The 18901-nt window shown below is 42.4% G+C and overlaps 1 protein-coding gene across 1 annotated transcript in view; it reads left to right on the top strand.

Moving 5' to 3' along the window:
* Positions 1-12555, top strand: part of LOC126999211 (ionotropic receptor 21a-like) — a 65873-nt gene extending 53318 nt beyond the window's left edge. Inside the window, exon 6 of the mRNA XM_050861539.1 lies at positions 11443-12555. Within this exon, the coding sequence (XP_050717496.1) occupies positions 11443-11616 (174 nt within the window). The 3' untranslated portion in view covers positions 11617-12555. The remainder of the gene's footprint in view (positions 1-11442) is intronic.
* The last annotated feature ends 6346 nt before the right edge of the window (positions 12556-18901 follow it).

Below are 18901 nucleotides of genomic sequence, written 5' to 3'. Positions count from 1 at the left end.
CATCTGTCCAGTTTCCTTGTTTAAAACACGAGATCAAATCAGTAGATAGCCTGTAGGCATCCACTGGCCTGTTAAAAAGGCCACTCGTTTGCACAGTGTCCACAGCAAAATTGACACCCTTTACGAGGTTGTGTTGCCCATCTTCCCCAAATGTTTCAAGAATAGTGACCGAAACGCATCATAATCCTTTCGTTCTGTGAACGCGCTCCTGTTTATGAGGGCTGCGGCTCCCGTTCCCGGGACTGACCTTTGAGCGGCTGAAAGATATTTTATCTCCCGGATCTGACACGAATGAAATGTCCATGACTATCTCACCTTGAAACAAGAGGTCCCTGGCCGAATAATCTGCCTCCCTTACTACCTGAGAAAGGCCTAACTGCTGTTGCTGTTAGCGGGTGATTAGGAGCAGAAGCCATTGTAGGATTAGTAAGGTAAGTAAATACCTCTTGGTTGCTCATGCAGCGTAGAAGGAGAATGCACCCTTTGAAGACTGCTACACTCCTTACATGAGAACAGTTACCGTTATCCTTGACGGCACTCTCATTTCTCTCTACCCACCCCTCATAGTCCTCGGTGAGAGCTTGTAACTTCGGGTCAGGTTTCTCTGCCATTAAAAAGAGTTACTAGTTAAATGAGGAGTAAAATGGTAAAAGAAAAAATATATCGCTGCAAAAATAATTTAAATAATAATTATTCACCGCTAAGTATGTGCTCACTCCTCCCCGATGCTTCGAAAATGCATAAAAAATAGGAAAAAGAATAATGAGTGAGGCTTAGCAAGACAAAACTTCTCCACTGTGCAATAAAATACACAAAAGAAAGGAGAAAATAAATTGAATGACTATTCATAAAATGCGTAACAATGTTACTCAAGAAAAATATTAAACATCCAAACGCCAGAAAAATCAACAGCTGAAAAATCTAATCGATTAGATACGGCCCCTCACGCCTAAACACGTGAATATAATAATAGTAATTCACCTGAAATCATGTTACAAGTGGTGTAATTACTGAAACCGTATCAATGTAGTGTTAGCTAAAATGTGTTAAAAACCTCGAAGACAGCAACTCGATACCCCACCACTCAGCACCTGCGCGTCCTTCGCCTCGCCGGTGGCTGGGGCAGGGCTGCAGGGGTGGCAGGGTCTGCCGTCCCCCGCCTGGTAGTGGTGGTGGGAAGGGCGGCGGGCAGAGTATGTACTCCCATCACAGTCACCCCTCCTGTCACAAAGTTGTCTAGCAAAGAAAAGTGCGCACCTACAACAGGCTGGGTCGTAGGTACACGATGGGGTGTCTCGAACGGTAAAATGGTAGAGAGACCCCACAGCGGAGAATATAGGATGTGTGGAGTTGCGGGGCGGGGCCCCGCTGGGGGTGTGGCTGGGTGCTGACTTGACGCTCACGGGGCAGGAAGGTCGCGCGCTGCGTCAGCAGGACACTATAGTCTGTTCGGAGTATGAAGTCAGTTCAAGGTGTGGCAGATTCCAGAATTCCCATGAGTGCAGCGCTGCCAGTTCGACCGCCAATTATCAGATTAGCACTCTCTCCCGGCCTACCCACCCACAACCCACCTGTTTATCTCTCTCCCTCTCCCTCTCTCTCCCTCTCGACCCGGGGGAGGGACCTAGGGGGACACACCGACCACCACCACCACCACCACCACCACCACTACCAACACCACAACGTGGCAACATGGGAAAAAATCGCTGCCACATGTCATAGAATTTATACAAATCCTTGTTATAATCCTAAACATCGACACTCATTGTACTATGTAGCTTCCTTTACTACATACAGAATGTATAAAATATCCCTTTCAAATAGCACATGGATGGGAAATAAGAGAGAGACGCATGTACAAAGGCTGATTTGGCGTCATGGGTAGAGGTAAACGACGATACCAGCTCCACCCTGAACCGACTTCATGCTCCGAACAGACTATAGCTACACGCTTCACTGTCTCTGCCCTCACACACTGTCACTGAAGTTACGTATGAGAGAGAGATGTAACAATTCGGAGTAGTTCGTAACCACGCTGTTCACCACTTATGTTAGTAGTTTTTATGTTAACGTTTTTAAGTGTTTTTGCTTTTTAACGTGATTAGTATTAAGTGTTAAGTTTAAGGCGCGAACTGCTATCTCTCGTCAGGTCCGGTGTACCGTTGCCTGCTTTCACAAGTTGATTGTAGTAGGTGAGATAACACAATAGCCTTTTAGTTGGCCGAGCGGTAGCCGTTATAAGTTCACTTTAGTTCTCTCTCTCACAGGGTCAATACAAATACAAAATGTATTTTAACTATATTAACAGTTCTACACAAAGTTTACAGTTTAAGTGAGCGAGTCGCACGATTTGAGAGCCAGCCACACCAACATGCCCGGGGCGGCCGAGCACCACTCGCCCGCCCGCTACCCGCTGTCTTCTCTCGTTTTCTTCCCCCGTCTTCGCATTGTTCGCTCCATTTATTTGCTTGTAGTCCGTCCGGAAGGGTGGGGCTTCCGGTTGATGACTGGCGATGATTTGTCACCAGTTGCTGATTTAGTATCAGCCAAGCATGTGTTCCCATGGCCATCAGCTCTGACGTGTTCTATAACATCCTGGCAAAGGCACTGAGCCTGTGCTTAGACACACAGTCACACACTCGTATGTACATTATAATATATACACATTACAAGTCTGGAGTCTTGTAATTCCTGTTGAGAGGGTCTTCTGTTGAAAGAAGTTGAATAATGCAGAGTGGAGTCGTCAGCGTATGAGTGGATAGGACAGTTTGTTACTGAAAGATCATTGATGAATAACAGAAAGAGAGTGGGTGATAGAACAGAGCACTGTGGAACACCATTGTTGATAGGTTTAGGGGAAGAACAGTGACCGTCTACCACAGCGGAGATAGAACGGCCGGAAAGGAAACTGGAGATAAAGGAACAGAGAGAAGGATAGAATCTGAAATAGGGCAGTTTAGAAAGCAAAGACCTGTGCCAGACTCTATCGAAAGCTTTCGATATGCCTAGCGCAACTGAGAAGGTTTCACCGAAACGGCTAATAGAGGATGACCAAGAGTCAGTTAAGAGAGCAAGAAGATCGCCAGTAGAACGCCCCTTGCGGAAGCCATACTGGCGATCAGATGGAAGGTAAGAAGTGGAAAGGTGCTTTTGAATCTTCTGGTTAAGGATTGATTCAAAAGCTTTAGATAAACAGGAAAGTAAACCTATAGGGAGGAAGTTTGAGGAATTGGAACGATCACCCTTCTTAGGCACAGGCTGTATGAAGGCGTACTTCCAGCAAGAAGGAAAGGTAGATGTTGATAGGCAGAGACGAAAGAGTTTGACCAGGCAGGGTGTCAGCACGGAAGCACAGTTTTTAAGAACAATAGAAGGCACTCCATCAGGTCCATAAGCCTTCTGAGAGTTGAGGCCAGAGAGGGCATAAAAAACATCGTTCTTAAGAATCTTAATAACAGGCATAAAGAAGTCAAAGGGGGGATGTGTAGGAGGAATATGCCCAGAATCGTCCAGAGTGGAGTTTTTACAGAAAGTTTGAGAGAAGAGTTCAGCCTTAGAGATAGATGAGACGGCGGTGCTGCCGTCAGGGTTAAGGAGAGGTGGGAAAGATGAAGATAGTAAATTTTAGGAGATATTTTTGGCTAGGTACCAGATTTCCCGGGAAGGATTAGAAAAAGCAAGGTTTTGACATTTCTTATTGATGAAAGAGCTTTTGGCAAGTCGAAGAAAAGATTTGGCATGATTCCGGGCAGAAATATATAGATCATGGTTAGCAGGAGTGCGAAAGCTCTGGTGCCTTTTGTGAGCTGCCTCTCTATCTTTGATGGCACGAGAACAAGCGTGATTAAACCAAGGCTTTTTAGCATGAAGAGTAGAGAAAGTACGTGGAATGTGTGCCTTCATTCCGGAGACAATCACCTCTGTGATGCGCTGGGCACACACAGAGGGGTCTCTCTGCTGGAAGCAGTAATCATTCCATGGGAAATCGGAAAAGTACATCCTCAGGTCATCCCACCGAGCTGAAGCAAAATGCCAGAAGCATCGCCTCTTCGGTGGGCCCAGAGGGTGTACAGGAGCGATAGGACAGGCTACAGAAATAGGGCTATGATCGGAGGAGCCCAACGGAGAGAACAGTATGACTGAGTAAGTAGAAGGGTTATAGGTAAAGAAGAGGTGTAGTATGCTGGGCCTGTCTCCAAGACGGTCGGGAATACGTGTAGGGTGCTCAATCAACTGCTCTAAATCGCTGAGGAGAGCAAAGTTGTAGGCTTGTTCACCAGGCTGGTCAGTGAAAGGTAGCACCGCACAGGGCCAGGACAGTCGTCATCGTGGTCATCCATACCACAGGACACTCTTTTTTTGCAAGGCCGTTTGTCAAGCACCGACAGGTCTGGGTGACGTGACCATACGCTTGACAATGAAAGCACCTTCTGGGGTTGCGGATATAAAGCTTCACATTAAGATTTAGCCACGCCAGCGTGACAGGCTTGGGCAGTACTTATCGGTTGAAGATAATAAACAAGGTTAGTGTAGGTGTGAGAATTCCGTCTGCTATTCGTTGAACACGTCGCACGGAAGCCATATCGTAGTTTATTAGTTCTTTCACCACTTTCTTCTGAGTAGCGGAGAAGGTCCCGTGAAAATGTGGATCATGGTGGTATGGGGGGAGTATGAAACTGAGATAAGAGCGCGGAGCTTTGAGCTCTCCTCAGGTGACGATACTTGAACCAACGAGCTCCCGTCCCCTTGTGTCATGATCTTGGGTTAACGGCCACAAGCCTTGACCAGAGAACGGTGTGCTTCAAAGATATCGAGGCCATTTATAGAGCAGCCATCCACAGACTTAACAACAATGTACTTCTCAAATGAAACAGGCTCATATAATGCCAGGCATAACTTCTATTTGGGAGACTGACGAGCCCCCAGATTTACATGAACTCTTCCGTGGACATTTTAGTCGCACGGGCTTGTCTTGGGCAGACCCTCTAGGCCCAGTCTAGGGCCCCCCTTTCCCAACCCTGGGCCCGTATCCTCACGAGCTATTAACTTTTAATCTTAAAGTTACTATCAAAGTTAATAGTTTCAATTTATTAAGAGTAATAGCTATCCTCGTCAACTTTGAGTGTAAGTATTAGCAAATCCTGTCTACTATTATCTTCTTCTTTATGGCGGGCTCGTTGTTAAGGACGCCTCCGTGCAAAACGTAAACATCCGACATGAATTAAGTAAATATTTCAAAAGGAAAATAAAGAAAACATGTATAAATGTACGACAAAAACATAATAAATGGCAAACAAGAAAATATTGAGTTTTGTGGCAGATAGAAGCAGCCTCAAAGGCTGCTTTTACTTCGTCACTCGTCAATACCCTTATCTCCCCTCCTGCGTCACAACTTGCTCTGCTGAGATTACCGCACCATGACCACGTCATCTGCCCCAATGAGCACATCTACGGGCCGGAGAACCAGCGCAGAAAAGGAATAAGTTTGATTGGTCGCCAGATGAAACGGTCTTCTTACATCAAATTCATGAAAAAACACGTATAATCAGAGAGTGTTATGGGAAGAGCATCACCCCTGAGGATAAGAAGAGAGCGTGGACTGAAGTGGTAGAACCCGTAACAAGGTTAGTAATCACATATTCATGGTTCAATTAGCTTACAAACTAACCTAACCTAATCAATTGGGTATTTTTTGCATAATAACACAACCACTGACCTTCCAAACAGAACATACCTTTTCATTCTGTATCTGAATAGTTTCAGTATTACCATTTCTGCCACAACCCCCTCTCCCTCAACAACCTAACATAACTAAACCTAACCATGCCAAACCTGCCCCGTCCTACCGAACACATCCTAACTTAACATGCCAAGTTTGTTGGGGGGGAAGAGGGGGTTGGTATAGATAGTTAAGGCATATTTGCCCTTTTTTTATTCTTTCTTTATTTTTATTTTTTTATTGGGCGGGGGTGGGGGGGGTGGGGGGATGCTAGGCATGCCAGACTATGGACACTTTACAAGTACTTTATGTCAAGACTGTATGGGAATAGGTAGGTTTCGTGAGAATGGTAAAGTAAGATTAAAATAGTATATTTATAGCATTGGTCAAACAGATTATAGTGATATAATGTTAGATTGGAATGTACTCAAGATAATGGAATTAAGGTTAACGCTTTAATTTTTTTTGTTACATATTCACATATTCATGATTCAAGTAACTTGCAAACTAACCTAACCTCGTCAAATGGGTATTTTTGTATACAAACACAACCACAGAGTTTCCAAACAGAACATACTTTTTCCTACTGCTCCACGTGAATAGCATCATCATGACCATTTCTGCTGCAACCCCCACTCCCTCAACAATCTAGCATAACTAAACCAACTCCTGCTAAACCTGTCCTACCTAACACATCCTAACCTAACATGGTAGATCCCCAAGTTTGTTAGGGTGGAAAGGGGGTTAGTATAAGAGAGTCAAGTCATGTTTACCTGTTATTTTATTTATTCTTTATTTAGATTTTTTTTTTTTTTGGGGGGGGGGGGTTGGGCATGCCAGGCTCTCAACACTTTTACAAGTATTTTATGTTAAGACTATATCGGAATAGGTAGATTTGATGAGAATGGTAAAGTAAGATTGAAATATTATTTTGATAGCAAAAGTTCTCAAAAGAATGGAATTAAGATTAATGCTTTGAATTTTTTGTATAGCTGTATTGTGTAATATCATCCTACTTAGAGAAAAGCATTTTAGAAAAGTAGGTAATGAAAAGTAGTATTTATGGCCATGTTCATAACAACTAAAAAGTTAATGTCTTATGATGCATGTAAATAAAATACCGGTACTGATTTAGCTTTCCTTCACAGCATGTATTAAATGTTATTGGAGAAGGTATGGGAAATAAATAGCATGCCATAGTGAAACGATTAAGAAACTTGCTTAACATTTGTACCCTGACAGTGCCTTCCCTGGGAGTGGACCCCGTACGCAGGATGATTGTGAGAGGCGTTGGTACAACGTACAACAAAAGTCAAAGCCTCGCATTGCCAAGTGCAAGAATGAGCAGCGGCAGACTGGTAATTTTTTTTTAGTTGTTATGTCTTTAAATGTAAAACTTATATTAGTTAGTTTTTTACGTGCTCACAGAATGCAGCTATACTGGCCACAATGCCTTTATTTCAGCTTAAAGTTAATAAGTTCATAGCAGTGAACTGCATATTTGATATAGAATTTTTTTTTTATGTTCATCTATCAATGACTATCAATCTATCTAAATACCTTGGTTATCTTCCCCCAATGAAGGGTGGTAGCCAAGACAGGCACACACTCACTCACACATTCACACTCATGTACACTACTCTCTCAGCTGCACAGCCCCTGAGGGAGTAAAAAAGGCCCTCACTGCCCTCACTGTATGGGGGATTAGCTGCACAGTTCAGACAGGGAACTTCCACACCAAGGAATCACAGCATACACTGGTTTACCCCTGCCCCTTCATAACAATGACATTTCCCCCAGCACCTGAGTGCCCCACATGTGTGGCACCACAGATACACAGGCGCCTACCTAACTATGACATTAACTGTGGTAGATAAACTGGTGTATGACATCATAGGCTGCTAGTCTCATGTATTTGAAGGAGTACCAGAGCCATTCAGCATTGACACAGCTGCTGATGTGCTAGGGATAGGATAGCAGCACCAGCAGCAGCAGTCAAAAAGCAGTGAAATATTGACTGGCCTGTATGTTTTTGGCAAAAACTTTTATATTCTCATTAAAACAATTCATTAATCACTCTTAAATTCATATTCTTTGTAGATACACACTTTATCAGTCAATTATTTTACAACCAATAACAAATAGTGGAATATTTCTGTTAATAAGTAATATTTCACCTTTAAGACCCTTTTTCTTCAACTACGTACCTATTTAACCCATCCGTTACGATTGGCATGGATTTGGCTTTCACTGGTAGCCTGGTAACATAATAGTCCCAGGTCTTTCTCTGCCTCTGCGGTGGATAGTGGAGTGTTTCCCATGTGTATTGGTATGCTGGATATCCCCTCCCAAGGTGTAGGACTACATTTTCTTCACTGAATTGTAGCAGCCACTTTTTGTTCCATTTCTGTAGTTTGGTGATGTTTTCTTGTAGGAAATCCGCAGTTAAGGGGTTAAGTTACATGCATTAATCATGACTAATATATGACGCTTTTTTTCAGCCCCGCTGCTGTATTGCTAGAGACCATCCCAGCACATTCTTCATTACTTGTGGAAAATATACCATCAGCTGCTCCGGCAACAGCCACTGCTTCAACATCTGCTGGCCCTATGACACCAGCCACTGCTTCATCATCTGCTGGCCCAATGACACCTGCCACTGCAAGGGATGACAATGAAGCTGCTCCACCACAGTCACCACCTACTTCATCGGAGTTAAGAGATGCCTTTCATAGGGCAGCAGTATAATTTTTTGATGCTGGGGCTGAATATTACTGCCTCAAGAATATGATTTTGTCACTTTTTTTCATTAGTGAGGAGGTTAGGGTGGAAGGGGTGAAAAAAAATATCTGCTGTTTTTCGACTGAAATGGTTAGCAAATTCATTCAAAGCACAAAATTTACCAGAAAAAAATTGTGTGCCATTGTGAGTGGGTTCACTTGAGATTGGACTCCAATACGCCTCCGTGGTCTAGTGGTCAGCATGCCTGGCTTCTACGCGGGCCCGGGTTCGAATCCCTGCCCGGGCAGTCGGCGTGCAGCTCACCCAGCTGATCATCCTCCCTCTCGGGCTGGTCGATAAATGACTACTTGGGGAGACCTGTGGAAACTGTGATAACCCGGATGTCACACTGGCCCTGTGTCCCGGGGTAATGGGCTCCCTCCCACCACAGGCTCAAGGGCCAATGTTACGGAGATGAGCACCGAGGCCACGCGCTGCAACAGCGTATGCCCCAACTTTACCTTTACCTTTATTGGCTCGACTGACAGACGTAGCTTTGTATGTCGAAGGTCACTGGTTCAATCCCCACAGCCAGCACTCTCTAACTTGGATTTTTCTGAGTTCCCTTGAGCCTAGATTAATTTCTCGGTGTTAAATGAGGAGATTTGCACCGGCACCCAGTCGTGGGTATTACAAGATACGTTGTTACAATCAGGGGCGTCATTTGGACTTCAAAAGTGGGAGGGACATTAGGGCAGAGTTTTATATATATATATATATATATATATATATATATATATATATATATATATATATATATATATATATATATATATATATATTTAAGATAGCATTGAGTAATCTTAGGTCACTTGGTAAAGTGTTCACCTAAGTCCGACCCAAGCTGACAACATAAACCTAAGCGTGTTTGCAAGCTGAGTGCTTAGAATATTGGCATGATAATAAAAGATGCTGAAAACTGGATTCCACTACTTTATTTAATATATGAGTAATTATATACTGAATTTGTAATGGAGCCAAGATAAAAAAGCTATGTTTTTCAGTGGTCATACCATGATCTAATGAAAATAAATAGGTTGACATATATAATTCATTACTACGTATTTTGTTATGACGACTATTGCACATTAATACTATAGCTTTGAATCCAATGATGAATATCTTCAAGCAAGACACAAATAGCAACAGATTGGTCACCAATTCACTCAGTAAACACAATACTCCAGAAAAGTATACACTGAATTCACAATAAAGTTGTTTTTCCACTTGGAACTTTGTAAACAGAAACCAAGTAACCTCGTTTTACTTCAGTCATAAGTCATGATGTACGCGATGTGGTCACCTTGACCTTTCGTTCCTCCTCCCTCAAACACGTCACTAACGAGCTTTCTTACCACCATTATCTCAATACGAATAACCGGCAGGAGTAATTTGTTTTCTAGATTTCAAAGCAACAATTATTATAAATCATATTTTAAATTTTATTTCAATGCAATTTTAATGTCATCTTTTTCATTTGCATGTGTGTACCTTTCTGCTCCAAATAAAAGTTTTTTTTCCCATGTTTCATTTTCCTTAACACAAATATTTCACATTTTAATCAATAACAAAGGCATCAAACACTAATTGTATGTTCAAGCTATGTAAGTTTTTTTTTTTCTGTTCACATAAACTGCTTCGTTTTCCTTTGGTGCCATTATTTTCACATGGGTGCAGTCTATCACTCCCACAACACCGGCAAGTTGGTAAAATTCTGCTTGCTTTTCACGGATCTCCACCCTATCAAGGGGAGACTGGATAAGCCTCCCGACTACCTACGGGTCACTGAGGGCGGCCAGAGTTTCCGCAATCACCCTGTGTACACTACTCTGGCTTACCCCAAACTCATCACTTGAACACTGCAGCATTTTTCCTGTAGCCAAGTATCTTTAATTCAAAATCACTTTCAACCCCGGGGTGGGGGAATGCTCCCCTTGAACTGGATCTTGTAGCTCTCTTCTCACCAAATCAGTCACATATTCCATTCCTGCACGGTCTAATATGTATCTCTTGACAAGTTCACCATCGTTATACAGTTCTAAAGAGTCCTATCGAACTCTAAATTGCGGAGGCGGGCTGGGCGGGGAAGTAGTAGTAGTAGTAGTAGTCGGTGGGGAGTTTTGCCTTTGTAACGGCACTCCTTGATGTGTCTCTACTGTCTGGGTCTATTGTTTTCCTTTTTCTTTCATTCTTTTTTCTTGTATTGTCCAAAACTTGTGTACTGTTGCTTTTGTTTCTTCGGTGTGTTCAATTTCAAATAAAAAAATTTCCGGTGGTGTCGTCCTCTTCTTCCACGTAAGGCTGCTGCAGCCTCACACACTTTTTTCTTTCCTCTGCATAGACCGTGCACCAGAGCAGGAAGTGTCGCAGGTCTTCGTTTTCCGCTTCGCACATGTCGCATTTGGTTTCCTCTTGTCCGGCGGCCATGTTGATATGGGTCTGGGTCTGGGATTCACTATTAACTTTACTATTAAGTGTTTAGAAGTCCTCGCCAGCACTCCCAAGTTAATACCGAAGTTAATAGTAGATATTAGGCTAATAGTTGGTGAGGATACAATTTGAGAGTGAAGTTAATACCAAAGTCGAAAGTTAATACCAAGTTTAGTATTAATAGTTGACGAGGATACGGGCCCTGGAGTCGCGACCCCAAGTGGGGTCGCCAAGCGTTTTTCCTGGGGTCGCCAAGAACTCAAAATATCAAACATAGTGTTATTATATAATAGTAACATTTATACAACTAAACTAGTGGGGTCGCGGTCATGTCTAGAGGTGTATGAATTAGGTCGCCTGAAAAAAAAGTTGGGAACCACTGCTCTAGGGGGTATTCTGAGCATCGATGTAATGAATTTTTTTCTCTCTCTCTCTCTCTCTCTCTCTCTCTCTCTCTCTCTCTCTCTCTCTCTCTCTCTCTCTCTCTCTCTCTCTCTCTCTCTCTTCCCTAGGGACCGGGAACTTTGAAGCCAGACACCACCTTTACCACGACAAACAATGTGCGGCCACTCACCCTCGACGATCTGCAGGGAGGGTATGCGCTCCTCGCCATGGGATACGCCTTTGCTGGGTTAACCTTCGTGCTAGAGAGGTGCCGAGCGACAGTCTGGACAAGCATTTCATAACGCTTCATTCTTTTTATTGTTTACTGGAAAATTGGCAAGACATTAACTTATGTAAAATAAAGAACTATTTGCCTTGTTCGTTTTATTTTTAGGAACATTGGGGATATATCAAAACAAAACACAAAACTGTTAAAACGTGTAATGTATATAAAGGACGAAGAGAGGAGTAGCTGACTTCGGAAAACGATATTTTCAGTTAGCAAGTGAAATGAAGAATGATACAATGAATGCAAAAAGAATTATGATGTCAGGATATAAAGGCAAGTTCAGGAGGACCCTAAAGGTTTATTCTGACTATACAGAACAAAAGACAGGGATAGTACTGGGTCATATAGATCATTTAGATTACAGGATGGGAGGACACTCGACAATAATGACATAACCACAGCACTGGAGGACTAAAGGCACTTCCCGTTTTACGCGAATTTATAATACGCAAATTTGGTGTGCGCGATGTTAAAAAGTCAGCAGGGTTTTTTTTTTTCATTGCAGCATTAAATGAGTACTTCTTATCAGTATTTACAAATGACGACACGTCGCCTTTACCTGAAGCCGCCCAAGTATTCACGGGAAGGTAAGAAGAAATATTATGTGATGTCAAAATAACTTGGTAACAAACTAAAGAAACTAAGTCACACGGCTCAGATGACATTTTCCCGCGTGTTCTCAAGGAAACTTGGGACATAATTTCCGGGTCACTGGCCAGCATCTTTAGGAAGTCTCTTCACACTGGCGTAGTTCCGTCATTGTGGAAAAAGGCCAATGTTTTGACAATTAATAAGAAAGGTAATAAATCAGTAATGTCTAATTAACGCCTAATCACTTTAAAGTCTGTCAAAATATAATTGCTCGAATCTATTGAAGCTGAATAATCCGTAACCATCCAGAGAAATAAAGCCGTATCGATGGCTCCCAGCATTCACTAAGAGTAAGTCAGGTTTTACTAATCTTTTGTCATTTTACAAAAAAAGTGTACGAAGCAGCAGATAAGGACGATAATGATGATAATATTTGTCTTAATTTTAGTAAAGCATTCGACAAAGTGCCTCACCAAAGACTCCTTACTAGAATAAAGGCCCACGGGAGAGAGTTCAACAACAAGTCTGTGGTCGCCCGTTATAAATTAAAGAACTCAGCACAACGGAAAGCCCTACATTTCTGGAGGATCATCCAACGAGTACTAACAAGAATATGATCGGTCTCCTTTGCCACCGTTGTTATACCCAAGATCAACAGAATATACCAGGATCGGGGTGTATCACTGTGCTCTCAAATATCTTCCCAGGCAAGGTGACGTCACGTACAGTCGAGAGAATTACTTGGGCGTGCTGTATCTCAGCGCCGTAAGCCACTTCCAAGTAGGATTGGGAGCTGCCTTGCGAGAAAACAGCGTTGTCAATCTTCCGTGTCGATTAGATGTCCGCTATCTCATTAAATTAACTTAAATTACACTTTTTATGCATAATTATAGAAGTATAAATATAAACAATTCAAATTTAATGAATGTACTTCGTTGATTTTTTTTTTTTTAAAGGAATATGTGCATGTATTTTGTTCCCGTCCGGATTTTTAACGACACTACAGTGTAAACAAAAGCCACCCTAAACACAGGGGAAGAACACCTCACGCTGACACCTCACCTTACGGGGGGAACCCTAGACTGTCACAGCCCTTCAACACTCACCACCTCACGCTGACAGGGCTTTACTAAGGCGAGTGGGGTAGTGGGGCGGATATGTGAAAGAGGCGTGAACTTCCGGAAAGAAGCATGAAAATTTGTCTTTGGAAGTTTTCGGGTATGCTGATTTCAAAAATTGCGGGAACCACGACGCCACAAAACACGTTTTCGTCCATAAAATTGACCTAAGTGCCCTGATTTCAATAATCTTGATGTCTATACCTATGTTTTTGAGGTCAAGGAATCCAATAAAACAAATATCAAGACATATAACATTCTCTTTCATATTTTTTTAAATGGTCTTAATTCTAATCGAACCGATGTATGATGTAGGATGTAGGATGTACATATCGTGCCAAGCTCGAGACAGTGATAGGGATGCCTTTTTCATGCATGAAAATCATGCCTGGCCTCCATCATTGTCATCAAATGGCATCATGTACCAATCAACGAAATCTGACTTGATGGAATGTTTGGAATCGTTGGTACTAAAACCTGAGTCTGCACCAAATGTTGATGTTAAAATTGTTGATGGTGCTGCCCTTGTTCACACACTTGATCCAAGGAAGTCAAAGGAAGCTGTAAAAACTTTCCAGAACTATTAACAGCTGGTGTTCTTGCCCTATTTAGAACGCACGCTACAGGACGTTGCCCGTTTAGATGTTGTTTGGGATGTCTATAAAGAAGACAGCCTTAAGTCACAAACACGACAGAATCGTGGAACTGGTAGCCATATCCGAGTGGCCAACAACACTAAAATTCCTCCTAATTGGAAGAACTTCCTTCAGTGTGATGCAAACAAAGAGCGCCTGTTCCAAATTCTTGTCAATGCTGCATAATAGTATCAATCCCCCCAGGGAAAACAAGTTAGCTCAACAAAGGAGAGAGCGCTGTTTGATCTTCCTCTGCTGACCTCTCAGACTTGTCCTGCACTCATAAAGAAGCGGACACAGAGTTCCTGTTTCATGCTTCCCATGCGTTTCATAAAGGATTAACCAAACTGATGATAAATGCTGCTGATACGGATGTGGTGGTTCTCGCAATTGCTGTATCAAGTATCTTAAAAGATTGCGAAATATGGGTAGCATTCGGTCATGGTTCTAAACTACGACACATTCCCTGTCGTCTGATTTCAGCTGAACTAAGCAATGATGCATCATGGGGTCTTCTGTTTATGCACGCGATATCAGCATGTGATACTGCTTCTGAATTTTTCGAAATAAGAAAGAAAACAGCTTGGGATGTATGGCGCAGTATGCCTCAGCTCACATACATTTATGCATTTATCTCGTGTTCCAATTCCCATATATGGACCAAATAAAAAGATAGGTTGTCCTTTTGTACCAGAGAACATCTGAGCATAGTCATGTGAATAAAGCCAGAAAACACTTGGTCACTGACAACCGTAAGATGGAAAACATTCATCCAACGTTGAATGCCCTGGAACAGCATGTGAAAAGGGTTGTTTACCAGGCAGGACATATCTGGGGACAGACAATTACAGGCAAGCCAAACGTTCCTTCACCCGAATTATGGGGGTGGAAGAGAGTGAAGGATGATTCCCCATGGACTCCATGCTGGACCACTCTTCCAGAGGCAGCCAAAGGTTGTTAAGAACTGTTAAAATGCGGGTGCGAAAAGGAATGTACTGAACGATGCAAGTGTGTTAAATCAAATCTGCCATGTACACAGCTGTGCTTTTGCTCAGGATAATGCAATAGAGAGTTTTAACCCTTAAAGCGCGGGTGTCGACAATAGTCGACAAGGCATTTTTTGACTTAGCGCGCCGTCAAGTTTATTTTGTTTATGCTGAAGTAGGGTAAGCATGTCGTTTTCTTTCAAACAATACCCAACCAACTCTTAACTAATTATTGGTCAGTGGATGACTTGTGTAAGCTTTGAAATGATGTCCGCTAGACATCCCACCTCTTCTCACCTTTCAGTGAATTCCATCCACAAACTTGGGGCCCTTTGACCTCAATACCCATCAAGGGCATCAAGAAGGCCTAGAAGTTAAGTTATTTTGGGGTGTGGTTCACATAAACTATAAAAGTTATGCCTCTTATTACTAAATCATAGAAGGGAAGTCCACTCGGGGTGGAAAACTGTCTATAAAATGTGTTCTCAGTGATCCTACTTCAATATTCTACCAAAGGTCGTATAGTCTTCAACTTAACGTCAATAAACAGTTAAGGGTATGTACTTTACAATGGTACTTCATTCAGTTACGTGAGTTAAGTAGAAGTGAAGGTATGAAAGGTTGAAGTGAGGTATGTTTTTGCCTGAATATGCCCGCGTGGGAGGACAGGCACGCAAAATAAGCCCGCGCTTTGAGGGTTAAATGTTAAAAAGACAGGAACTCTTATTACAAATATACAATTCGATAATGTTTTGAAGGTGACACATACTTTGCCAAACAATTGGCACCTTTTCCATCACAATCTATGACTTTAAGTTCAGGGATGGTTGTTCAAACAACGTTAAGCCCTAGCGCAGTGTTAACTCCTGAGTTTTAAGCCCTGCACTGGAACAAGAACGCAATAGGTTTTTGAATTTCTGAAGTTACATTCACCATTTGTGTCTCCTTTTGCACACTCTGTGCGAATATCAATGTTCTCGACTGAAAGATGGCGGAATTCTGGTTAGGCATTGTTAGTGATAACGCCACATTAAATGTAACGTTGTTTGAACAACCAGCCCCAGCTGATATACGCAAAAACTAAGTACATGATTGAATATACTCAACACTCGTGGATGCAACTAGAGCTATTTAACAATTCTGATGATGATTTTTGTATATGGTTGAAGCTTTTTTTAGTTTTAATAGGTTTTCCTTAACAATAACGGTAATCAGTATGCCGTTATGCAACAAATTGACGTTTCTGACCACTATGTAACATTTTTACAATCAAGATGTACATTATAAGTCTTGATATGTGTTCTACTGGATTCCTTGACCTCAAAAACATAGGTATAGACATCAAGATTATTGAATTCGGGGCACTTAGGGCAATTTTATGGACGACAATGTGTTTTGTGGCGGCCATTTTGGATTTCTCAATTTTTGACGGGAACGGTTGGAGTTACGTCGTGGTTCCCACAATTTTGGAAATCAGCATACCCAAAAAACCCTTAGGACAAATTTTCATGCTTTTTTCCGGAAGTGCACAACTCGACCAAAATATGTTGCAGAGGGTCAGAGACAGCATATCCCTTACCAAGCACGTAGGAAGGAAAATAACGACCCCAAATGGATGACCCGCAGACTCAAGCATGAGATTGGCTTGAAGAGAGGAATTTATAGGAAAATAAAAAACGGAGAAACCCACCTCAGGGGTAGGTATGTTGAGCTAGCCAGGTCGGTGAGAGAAGATATGAGTCAAATGCTGAATGACTATTTCCTCTCAGTTTTCACGCAGGAAAATCTAACAACCATTCCGGAGGGAGTTCAGGTATATGAGGGCGGAGAGAACGAGAAGTTGCTTCGGAGGTGCTGCTGAAAGAGTGCAAGGAGGTCCTCAGTGGCCCGCTTACCGACATCTTTAAGATGTCGGTAAATTCGGGGTATGTGCCCAATCAATGGAAAATAGCTAATGTGACGCCGATTTTAAAAAAGGGAGACAAGTCAGCCACCTCAAATTATCGCCCAATTACCTTAACATCAGTTCTAGGAGTCAATTATTGCCGGGAGCATTCGGGACCATCTAGAAAAGCATAATTTAATTCATGATTCACAGCATGGATTCACAAAGGGTAGGTCTTGCCTTACTAACCTGTTGTCCTTCTACACTAAAGTAATCGAGGCGGTTGACTGAGATGAAAACTATGACATATTGTATCTAGATTTCAGTAAAACGTTCGACAAAGTTCCCCATCACCGGCTATTACTAAAATTACAGGGTCACGGCATAGATGGGAAAGTTTTGAACTGGATCAGGGCGTGGCTTAGTGGTAGGAAGCAGAGAGCGCAAATAAATGGTAAAAAATCTGAATGGGGCAGTGTTACGAGTGGAGTCCCACAAGGGTCGGTGCTGGGTCCTCTGCTTTTTTATTATTTACATCAATGACTTGGACACAGGAATTAGTAGTGATGTCAGCAAGTTCGCAGATGATACCAAGATCGGTAGAGTAATCCAATCAGACAGGGACGCTAGCGTTCTCCAGGATGAGCTTGACAGACTATATGATTGGGGGGGGAAGTGGCAGATGGAATTCAATGTCGGGAAGTGTAGCATTCTGAGTGTAGGAAGGAATAACCCCTCACACAATTACTCCTTAAATGGCACTCCTCTAAGCAGGTCTGGGCGCGAGACAGACTTAGGAGTCCTAGTGAGCGCTGACCTCCGTCCTAGGGCTCAATGCATTCAGGCTAAAAATCGGGCAAACAGAGTACTTGGTTTCATCTCAAGGAGCGTAAGCAATAGGAGCGTTGAAGTCATCTTCAAACTTTACTTAGCACTAGTTAGACCTCATCTCGATAATACAGTTCAGTTCTGGTCCCCCTACTATAGAATGGATATCAAGATGTTAGAATCTGTACAGAGGAGGATGACGAAGATGATTCAGGGGGTGAGAAACTTGCCTTATGAAGACAGGCTGAAGCAGTTAAATTTACACTCTCTAGGAAGGCGAAGGTTGCGAGGAGACTTGATCGAAGTCTATAAATGGATGAAGGGCTTTAATAAAGGGGATGTCAATAAGATTTTGCTAGTAAAAGTCAGGTAGGACGCGTAGCAATGGTTTTAAATTAGACAAATTCAGATTTAACAAAGACATAGGCAAGAATTGGTTCACCAATAGAGTGGTGGACGAATGGAACAGGCTTGGGAGCCATGTTGTGGGTGCCAATACCGTAGATACAGTCAAGAAGAGGTTAAATAAAGCCATGGATGGTGAGGTAAGGTGGGGTTGAGTGTATAGGAGCTGCCTTGTATAGGCCGACCGGCCTCTTGCAGACTCCTTACGTTCTTATGTTCTTATGTTCTTATAACTGCATATCACTTTTACCACATATCTATCCTGCTGATCCTCCTCGTCAAGTATGACATTACGCAGCTCACAGATGTTGTGCAGTACGCCACACGTCGTTTTCACCTTGCAAACGTTTAGGGGGTTGAGCCTCACATCTTACAGAACATGGAACTGCCGTGGGGCCTGTTGGTCGGCCCCAGCCAGTTCGTGATGCAGGCAAGTTTTTAAAGAGGCGTCATCTTGTTTGGCTCATGTTGCCCCCTGAAATTCATCTTTGCTCCACTGTGGAGTTTCACTAAAGTCTGGATTGATAGGTGGCCTTCAAGACACTGTGACAACACGCTGACCACTCAGCCACTACCTCCATGGTTGTCTTGCGTTGAACTGAAAATATAAATAAATTGAGATATCAGTTAAATTGCTAGTAATGCACCGATGTTTCAGTAACAAAAGTAAATTAGTGTATGTAGTGTTGTGTATTCTAATCTTTGCAACAAGAGAATGTAACTTACAAGTTTTGTTATAGTATCGCTTTCTTTATAATGATAACAATGCTTGAGTGCTACAAAAAAATTACAGAGTTAGTGATATTAACCCTATATTGCATACATTTTCATTTTAAAGTACAAAAAAAAT

This window comes from Eriocheir sinensis, chromosome 16, assembly GCF_024679095.1.
Source record: "Eriocheir sinensis breed Jianghai 21 chromosome 16, ASM2467909v1, whole genome shotgun sequence".
Taxonomy (NCBI): domain Eukaryota; kingdom Metazoa; phylum Arthropoda; class Malacostraca; order Decapoda; family Varunidae; genus Eriocheir; species Eriocheir sinensis.
This window is presented reverse-complemented; position numbering and strand designations above follow the sequence as displayed.